The sequence below is a fragment of the Epinephelus moara genome, chromosome 2, assembly GCF_006386435.1.
Source record: "Epinephelus moara isolate mb chromosome 2, YSFRI_EMoa_1.0, whole genome shotgun sequence".
Taxonomy (NCBI): Eukaryota; Metazoa; Chordata; class Actinopteri; order Perciformes; family Serranidae; genus Epinephelus; species Epinephelus moara.
The window spans coordinates 27,901,202-27,911,920 of record NC_065507.1 but is presented as its reverse complement, the minus strand read 5'-3'; the positions used below and the strand labels follow the sequence as shown (position 1 = coordinate 27,911,920).

The following is a 10,719-nucleotide window of genomic DNA, read 5'->3' as shown; positions in this document are numbered from 1 at the left end:
CCATTCAAAGTTTGCAATTTCAGTCGGTTGCTATAGCGCCCCCCTTTGGCCAATTGATGTAATATTGCTTTATTCGCATCCTCCCATGACCCTCTACCACTGTGCCAAATTTCACATGGATTGACCAATCAGTGAGGAGAAAAACGTGGGAGAGACACACAAACAGACAGAGTTTTCGTCATTATATAGTAAGATGCATCAGTGTGCACTGGATGACATGATCCTTCATCACAAAGAACGTGGGCACTGTAGTTTGTTTTAGGTCAATCCACAGACACCATCCTACTCCTTGAAACACGAGAGCACCAAATGTGTATTAATCCGCCACTGAAAATAGTCCCTCACAAATGCACTATTTAGTCCCACTTGAGTGGCATTTGCTAAAAACTACAGTGCCCAGCTGTTTTACAAAATTACTTAGCATTTTTTCTAAACTAAAACTATATAGACCGAATTACTGTGACATCGCACTAATAGCAACAATCACTTCCAGGGAGACAACTGGCAATTAATTTCAAAGGCAGAGATGTGAAATTGGCAAACTTGTTTATTTCTGTTGTCTTTTCGTGCGTAACTAACTACAGTTAAACACAGTGGTCCAACCTATCTGACAGTTCTGTTGGGCTTATTTTATGTACTGTGTTGCTTTGCTAGCATCTTTATTAAACCAAATATACTGGCAGGAAGCTAGGCAGGGTAATGATGTGGATGAGGGCTGCAGCAAAATGTTTAGCCACCTAAAAAGACCCACCAATTAAAATCAATATCACTTTAAGTGCACGTTATATTTGGAATATTTTCTCTGTTTTACATAGCAGAACATGAGAGTTGCTGGTCTACCGCTGCCTTGATTGATTAGTGTGTGAGGTAAAATTACTATTTTTATCAATGGACTCTGGTGATTTTGAGATAACGGCTTCAGCTCCCTGTCAAAAGGACTGTCTGACAGCAAGGTAAAGTAAGAAAATTTAATTTAATTTAAATTTAATTTATTTAATCTTTTCTCCTTTCGTGAGATAAATGTTGTAATGGTCCCTGACAAATAAATTAAATAAAATGGAAAAAAAGATTTATGTCTCATGTTGGAACAAGTGGTTTGGCTGAGCGCCACAGATGATGTAGGGAAGTCAAAAAGCATTTAGAAAAAGACCAACACATTGTTAGTTTTGGTCTTTTTGTAGTTGTTCATAATAATAAATATATTGAATACACAAACTTCAGTCCTCCGAATTACTATAAAGTTGAATAAACACCTGTCAAAGTTAACATTACCTTCTTGACAATAGGATTGATTTTAGGACTGTTTTATAAGACCGCTTTCTTGCAGCTGGGTGGAACTAAGAAACAGCTGTCAGCGTTTTTGTCAGCTGATAAATAACAAGAAATTGCTGAAAAGAAATATCGTATGTTTGAGGTTATTTAGAAACTGTACCAACATAGTTTGTCCACGCGAGAGCACTGACTGATTTATTTATTCAACTGTTAAATGTCTCGCTCAGTAAATGTCTCAGTTACCGTTATCTTAGGGCTGCAACTAACGATTATTTTAAATTAGCTTTATCAATTAATCTGTCAATTATGTTTTTCAAATAATCAATTTGCCAGAGATCCAAATAATATTATTATGAACAGAGCTAATTCTCACAGTTGAGAGGCTGGAACCAGTGAATGTTTATCATTTTATATTGATTGTCCAAATTAATTTGATTGAATAGCCAATTATTTGACAGATTGTTCTTGATGAATTATGTGTTTGTTTAAAATAAAAAACAACAGCTCAGTTGTTTTAAACTCTCAAATATTATAATCATTATCAATCTCCACAATCCAGAATTAGTTAGGATCATGATCAGAAGATACTATTAATATAATAATTACTATTTTCAGGCTCTTCCTCGACTCTCACCACTATTTAATCCCGTTAACTCTTGACCCAGAGCAGCCTTTGCTTTTTTTTTTAACCAGCTTTTTTAATTTGTGGATGAATGGAAATGTTATCGGACGAACGTAAAGCAGGAAGCAACTCTATTCAAAGGGTGAAGGCAATCTTAATGTTCAGAAGCAGCTGTTTTTAATCAATAATGTGATTGACTATGGCCACGAAATACCAAAGAGCAGCAGTCAATACAGCACAGTATCACTTCAATCTCGCTCCTCTCCCAGAGTGATAATTTCAGCATCGCAGACAATAGGCGTGAAGATGACAGGCACAGGCGGTCTGCATTTGGAATTACACAGCCTTATTCAGTAATTGATTTCAGCGTTTGTAATTTTCTGTAATCCCGGTGTTCACCGTGAGAGGAGAGGAATTCATTTTCTGCAGGAAATGAATTAGGGAACGGCGAGAGATAAAATGGATGTTGGAGAGCACACCTGAACACAAGTGTGAGAACGATAATGAGACTGGTTTCACAGAGCCCCCAGACATCTCATTTGATTGGCTGAGCTCAACCGCCAGCGATGGCCCCGCAGGCTTGTCGAAGTAGAATTTATTCCATTTTGTCACAAAGTGATGGAGATGAGGCCTCTCTGGCCGGAGAGAAAGTACATTATGGAGTGAAATGACAGAGGGAAAATGTGGAGCAACATTCATGCATTTGGAGGAGGAAGCTTCTCGGGACAGCAGGCAACATGAGATCAAAAGCCACATGATTTAAATTACTCATTTCAAGGCTTAATACACACACATAGAAATTCAGGATAAATAAAGAGAACCAACAGTGCTTGTCCTTAAATCACAAATAGAACACTACTTCTGGGAAATACACTAACATGCTTTCTTAGAGTTTGATTAGAAGATCAACATCACTCTCACATCTGTTTGCTACATGTGACGCTACCGCCAGAAGCTGGTTATCTTAGCTTAGCATAAAGACTGGAAATAGGGGGGAAACACCTATCCTGGCTCTGTCGTAAGGAAACAAACTCAACTACTAGCATCTTGTGTGTTTAATCCATAAAAATGGATACAGAGTTGGAGGCGAGGCCCTTTTCACTCCTATGACATTTCCTCTTTAGCACTCACAGCCCCAAAACATCAACTGCTGCGTATAAAATTATCCTGTTAATGATCTCTTGAGTTTATATTGAGTTGGGAGGCAATTAATAAAGTCTGTTTCAGCATTAGTAATCTCTCTGACATTTTAATAGGCCTAATGATGATTAAGATATCACAGTAATGATAGCTTACAGCATGGTGTCTCAAAAGTGCGGCCCATGGGCCAATGCTGGCCCTCAGAAACACTAAATGTGACATGAAACACATGCATTATATTTGAATCAGTCACAGTCCATGTCAGATTTCACTTTCGGTAGCTTTCATTTAAAGAGATACTTTGCTAATTTTCAACCAGCTCTGTAACATAACAGCGTGGGTCGTATGTATAAATGATCTACGGTAAACTTGACTCCATCTTACCAGCACCTGGTTCTCCCTGCACATAACTCAGCTCAAATACACTAAACGCATCATCCGGTGTATTTTTGCTGGTTCTAGGGCTGCTGCACAAACCACATATTGTACTTCTACATGCCCGTATGCCCACCTCCATAGACACTAAGAGAGTAGAAACGGATCTTGAATCACTCCACCGCTCTCTCAAACGTGGACCAGTCACATCAAACTGTAAAACTAGGCAGTGCTGATCAAATATAAACCAGGATTCTGTTACTGTATTGCCTATTTCTCGAAGATTAAGCCATGCAAGTCTAAGTTCACAATGAAACTGCAAAAAGCTCATTAAAAAGGTAAAAAAAAAAAAATCATAGTATAGTATGTCATAGAAAAGTTGTAAACATAAAAACATCATAGTATAGTATGACAGAAAAAATAATTTAAAAAAAGTCATAGTACAGTATAAAATAAAAAGTATTAAAAACGCCAAAGTATAGCATGACATAATAAAGATATAAAAAAGTCAAAGTATAGTATGTCATATAAAAGTCATTATTTCATAGATAGTAGGCCAGAAATTTTTTTTGGTATAGTATGAATAAAAAAGTCATAAAAACTCGTAGTTCAGTATTACAATTAAAAGTCATAGTATGACATAAAATTTTAATAGTTAATGGCATAAAAGTAATAACAAATTTACAGTATAGTATGCCAAGAGAAAGTAATAAAAATGCCATACTGTAGTATGACATTGAAATCACGTGTTATGACATGAAAAAGTAATAAAGGTCATAGTATAGTATGCAATTAATGTAATAAAAAGACAACATAAACATTCTAAATGGGTCCCTTTGTATTTCCTGTTTGAATGTATGTTAATGCAGAAGCTGACAGGAAACAGGGACCAAAGTTGTTGCCCTAGCAACAGAATAGCAATGAAACGGTCCATACTATGACATAGTATAGTGCAACATAAAAAAATCATAGTATAGTATGGCATAAAAATGTCATAGTATAGTATGATATAAAAAAGTAACAACAAAGTCATAGTATAGTATGTCCTAAAATAAAAGTCATAATTTCATAGTATAGTATGCCATTAAAATGTCATAGCATGGTATGACATAAAAAATAACAATAGTCATAGTACAGTCTGTCATAAAAATAGATTTAAAAAAAACGTTCTGACAGACGAATAAAATATTTTGTAGTATAGTATGCCAAAGGTCATTGTTATAGTATCATTTGACATACATGTTTTAGTATGACATAAAAAGTAATTGTATAGTATGACATTAAACGTAATAAAAGACATAGTATAGCATGCCGTAAGAAAGTAAAAAATATCACAGTAAAGAATGACATAAAAAAGTCATTGTATAGTTTGACATGTTATAAAAAAGTCATAGTAAAGTATACCATAAAAAGTCAAAATGTTATAGTGTATTATGATTCAAAAAAGTCATCATACAGTATGACATAAAAAAAGACTTTAAAAAAATCAGACCAATACAGTAATCTGTGACACTTTGAATAAACTGTATGCATATTTATTTACAACACATTCACATTACAGTTAGTCATCATTACAATGCTACAGCATGACATTGTAATATACAAAAAGTGCTGCTGCAATTTTAGTTCAGAATTAGTTAACCTCTTCCAGATGTTCAGCTGCAGTTGCACACAACACCAAGACACAAAAACAAAACCGTTAACATGGTCCCTTCAAGTCCCCAAATCACATCTTTCCCCCCCTTATAAAATACATAATTTAAATACCCCCAGAGATGCTGAAATATCAACAGTGCAAAACACAAAACCCCAATCAACAAAATTCAGAAAAAGGTAAAACTCCTGCCTTCCCTTGAATGTTGAAGATTACTTTTAAAAACCAAACCAGCCACAGAGTTTCATCAAAAAGACCCAACCAACAAATGTAATTCAAGTACAATAGGCTTATGATTCAACAGCTCTGGCTCAGTGGGAACAAAGAGAGTCATGAATAAAAATCCTCTCAAACAGAAGCAGAGCAACAAGCGACATTAAAAACTCAGGATGTTTACAGTCTTCCTCTTCCAGTGTTTTTAATGGTATTGCACACCTAATAATTTAAGTACGAGTCGTGATTATTTAGTAACATTGACTTTTTTCTGCAGCAGAAACCATCTCTTAAAAGCATAGTAATTAATTTAAATATGACCTATACTGCTGACCTGTGTGTAGATAATTCACGGGGAGAAACAAAAGGGTAAGGATAACAGCGTAGACGGTAAATATTCATAGAAAAGATTAAAGATTAAATTTTAACAAACTACTAGATCTGACAGACAGCTGAGTCGTGACAAGAGGGAGAACAAAAACAAAAAAATACAGAGGGATCCAGTGACTTTAAACGTCCTTCTCTCAGTCCAAGGTGAGAGCCCGTGCAGCGCGAGGCTCGTTGTTGCTCTACCTATCTGATGTTGATTAGCCTGTGTGCCCCGTTACCATGGCAGCAGCAGCCCAGAGCTCAGAGCAGGTCAGGCAGTATGAGGCCGGGGGGTTTGGGCTCCACGCAGTTGATCCAGAAATTGGCACAGCTGGCGTGGTACTGGTGGCCCCCGTACAGCAGCTTGAAGTTGTCCGTCTCCGAGTTGAAGGCCTGTCAGAGTAAAAGGGTGAGATATTACACACCTGAATCACAGAGACAATAAACCCATCTGTGCCCACAGGAGGGAGAGGGATAGATGTGGACAGGGACAAGCAGACTTGCTTTGATTCTAGTGTGATGCTACTTGTTCTCGCTACTGCTCAACTGAAAGAACCACTATTAACACACTATTTATCAGCCACATATCCGCCTGTTCTGTGTGCACCATCCTACGGTTTCAAGTCTGAATACTAAAAATGGCCACTGATGCTCATTAACAGCATGATTTAAATCTTTTTTTTTTTTTTTTTAGAGCAGCGCTGGAGTGCACAGTTCAGCTTTCATGTACGTGACCCTGCTGTACATTTCAGCCAAGTTACGCATGAGAAAATCAGCCTCTGGCAAGAGAGGGATTTCAATACACATGGGTTTGCAAGCATGCAATACCTGCTAGGCAAGACTCAACTTTCTCATTTGTTTAAAAAGGCCTACATAGAACGAGTGCTCAAAAAATGCACTGCTTATAAATATTGCAAAACTGAAATTAGGTACAAAGAGTTTAAATAAATCTACAGAATATTGACAATGTTTTCTGAAGAATGTGGTCATGTTGGAATTCAAACCACAAGGATACGACATCCTGTGACTTGTGGAAATAATTAATCTCTTTGGTATTTCTTTTACTGTGGTGAAATAAATAAGTGTACACGACATGACAATGAGAGAGACACAAAGAGAACTAAGGTACAGCAAAGGTACAGTGTAAGACATCTCTGTATATAAAACATGTTTCTAATATCTAATCCAAAACACTTAAATTTGGCCCACATCCCAAGATAGCCTGAAATGACAGATCATGTCTTTTGAAACAAAGGGTATCTTGATGCATGTTGCTTTATCACTTCATCCTCTTTGATGACACAAATAAAGATGGACAAGCATGAAGACATGAAGACATGAAGACAATCTCATATAAGCACTGCCTTGAGGCCATACTGTATATCTCATCAGATGATGATGCGTCTGCAGTTTTTATGGTAAACGGGCAAAAATTAATCTGGGAAAAATGTTGCAGCTGAACGTCTCACAAAAAAGGACCAAGATTGGCCAAGAGCACTTTGCGGGCACATTAGAGAGAAGAAGAAATTGGCCAGGTGACATCACCAAACCAGACTCCAAGAGAAAGTTCCACGTCAGCTGCAGCCATCTTAGTGTGCAAGGGTGCACAATCCAAAAATTACATCATCACATATTTTATGTAAAGTGTCAGGGCTCCACAGGTTGTCAGTCATCATCTGAAACATATTAGATCATATTAGATGAATGGTTGTGATTGGCCTGACGAGGATCCGCTGGAAATCTGTTTGAGCAGGAGGGGGACCAGGAACATCTGCCAGACCAAACAAAACGTGAACTCACAGAATCATCTGGTTCCCTCGCAACAGGTGGCACGAAAACAACCCAAAATATCACAGCAATGGTGGGTTGTAAGGTGGGTGATGTAGATGGTGTTGTCAAAAATATTGATATACCAATACATATCGTTGATGTTTACTACAGTTATTCTGCTGTTCTCCGCTACTAGCCAAGACAAAAAAAATGTTGTCGTCATGTTATAGCCTTGTTAATTTTATCTTTAATAAAAAAAAAATTGATTGTATCCCCTTGATAGCAATTTCTCTACATGGTATCTAATGTGTTAGATTGTGTGTTTTTACAGATATTAAACAACTTAATCTGAACCTTCCCATGTACCAGTTGAGGCCAAGATGACAGTGACGGTGATTTTGATTTCATCTGCCAGATCTGACAGTTGGCAACGCTGTCTTTTTGCCTCAAAGTTGACCCAGGATGTTATATCTAAAAAGACAGAGTTAAGAGTCTTAATATATTAAATATCTGGTCTACTTTTTAAGAAAAACAGGCTAAGAAGTTGTGCTAGGGAGTTCAAACCACATGTTGATGTTCTTTTCTTTCATTACACTTTGCATGACTTGATGCTTCATCTGTCACTGTCAGTGCTCTGTACCAACAGATATGGTTCAATTCATCAATTAAATGAGAGACAAAAGGGCAACAGTCTCCACAGTGGCAAACCAAACCTGTTGCTTTGTAACACAGTTTGCTTTTGTGCCTGGTTTTGTCAAAACTTATTTAAACTTTAACGATCTGAACACACTGTGGCTGTTCAGAATATGAATATGTGGCGAACTGATCCCCACTTGAGTGCTGTGTGTGTGTGTGTGCAATCAGGAGATGCTAATGTGTGTGATGTGCTGCTTAAGAGTTTGCATCCCTGGTGAAATACTGGAAGCTGAAGCCGGGAGAGAGGAATGAGTCATGTGCAGTGAATCATAGCCTCCCACACAGAAGGAGAGTGGAGCTGCATGCAGAAAGCAACAACTGCATACAAAACACACCACCACGGCACACCATTACGTCGAATACATCTCCACCTGCCTGAATGCAGTCTGCGGCACAGATGCTCCTGCTGGATGAAGGGCTTTCTCACGCAAACTGAATGACACATTTCCACTCTTTGCTTGTTCTTTTTTTTTTTTTTCCCCTCTCACTCACATTTCTCAAGCAGAGCGATTTCCTTTTGGAGCTCTTTTTTGCCTTGGCCTACTTGTCTCCACAAACCTGCACTTAAGACTGCCAAAACTGGGAAATGTTGGAGGTAGAGGATGCTAAATTAAAGGGTGGTCATACAAAGACACACTGTGATGCCTCCACCTTTCACTGCAGAGCCTTTCCCTCCCCTTACACACTCCGACTCCTTCTTAGACATCACCTGTATGAAATGTGGTTCAATTTAGTCTATTATAACGAGGCAGATGCTGTGTATTTTTGAGCCTTTTATACAGGCAGCCACTCCACTCTAAAACACAAATGAGAGTATTCATGCTTTCAAGCTGGAGCCGCTCCAATACAACTATGACTCTACTAATTCAGCTGACCTTTGTAGTTGCATGTAAAGGTTAGGGGTTCAGACTCAGCCAGGTTAGATAATATCAAAATCTACTATCTGGCTTTCTATACCTCTACTCTGTGAGAGTCAGAAATAAATGAGGCATAATTACCCTTAACCTCCTGTCACTGTCTTTAGTCAGTGCCTGTAAACACAAGAGGAGTCAGCATGTTCATGCAAAGCCCAGAGCAAAGAAAACTGTGCACAGAATGAGCAGCAAGCAAACATTCAGATCAGCAGTTTAAACCTGTTCCCAGATTATCTGTGAGTGAATACATGAAAAAGCATCCAAGTTATTATCACTGAGGGCTCCTGCACATTTTTCCATCTCACAATTCCAGAGATTTGGCCTTAATTGATCAGGAACATTGATTTAAGGTGTCAGTCAGCGCAGAGTATGTTTATAGCAGCAGATCATTGCAGTCTATCACAAGAAATCTGACTGGCTACATGTTGAAAATATGGTCATCAAAAACCAAATTGGAGCATATTAACATGTATTTGTTTTTTTTTTTGTTTTTTTTAAGTTTTAATAGATGTTGAGATCTTTTTTCTTCTTACTACCTACTCTAACAATAAAATTAGACTTTTGTGAAAAAATGCAATGTAAAAGCCTCAGATCTGTGAAATCATTTTTACTTTCATAAATTTATGATAAATCCTAATGTTTTGGAACCCCTAAAGACCAAGCGATCTGCACACAGGAGCCAATGGTGAGCTGCCACCCTGCAAAAGCTCTTGCTAGCTTGGTAGCTGTTAGCACGTTGACGGGAGCCGAGTTATCCACAGAGCTCTCTTCCTCTCCAAAACAAACTGGTGATTTCAAGCGGGAAAAGCACTGAATAATGTAGTCTCATGTTATTTTTTTCCCCCCATTACTGCTTGTCGCAAAGGGGCTGCTTACTAAGTGGCCGACGCGAAAACATGAATGGCCCTGTCTAGAGCCAGTGTTTGGTTTGTACATTCTGGGCTACTGTAGAAACATGGTGGTGCAACATGGCAATCTCTGTGGATAAGGACCTCCTCCCTATGTTGATATAAACAGCTCATTCTAAGGTAAGAAAAATACTACAATTCTTCTTTTCAGGAGATTATACACTAATGAAAACATACTTACTATATTAAATTCAATTTCTGCCAATATATCCCCTAAATCCTCCACACTGGACCTAAAATCATACATTTCTTCTGATTACGGTGGTACAAATTATAGAGTTTGGTGATTTGAATCACAAGCTAGCAAGTCATTCCTGCTGAGTTTAATTAGCTAATCCAGCTCTACACAACACGGTCACATCCAGACTGTGGAGGTCTAACAGAAGTCGTGTGTTTGTTATTTTTTATCCCAAAGCCTGTGTCATAACCATTTTCAGACTGAATAACTTCTTGATTCCCACAGACTACCTTCATCTGTTGGAGGGAGCAATTGCTGCTGACCGCGATTAACCCAAACAACTCTGCTGTCACCGTCAGTGTAAATGCAGTAAAGGCGGCAGCACTTGAGACCAAAACACATCAGCAGCTGGATCCGTCTGTTGCTAAGGAATATTCTCACTGGAAAAATAGCCAGAAAATCTACAAAGATTTGTGTTGTGGTCTTTGTTCTTTACTTTTCAAGTTTTCCAGACAGATTTTTTTTTACTAATTCACAATCTTTTCAGGTCTGGTTTTACCCAAGCAGTTATTTTTTTTTAACAGTGTGAGAACTCTGGTAACCTGAGG

General features: G+C 38.0%; 1 protein-coding gene across 10 annotated transcripts in view; it reads right to left on the bottom strand.

Moving 5' to 3' along the window:
- Nucleotides 1-4,914: 4,914 nt before the first annotated feature.
- synrg (synergin, gamma) overlaps nucleotides 4,915-10,719 on the bottom strand; it is a 47,535-nt gene continuing 41,730 nt past the window's right edge. For all 10 annotated transcript variants that reach the window (XM_050059849.1, XM_050059868.1, XM_050059859.1 and 7 more), the window contains one exon: nucleotides 4,915-6,038. In XM_050059849.1, coding sequence (XP_049915806.1) covers nucleotides 5,907-6,038 — 132 coding nt within the window. In that variant the 3' untranslated portion in view covers nucleotides 4,915-5,906. The remainder of the gene's footprint in view (nucleotides 6,039-10,719) is intronic.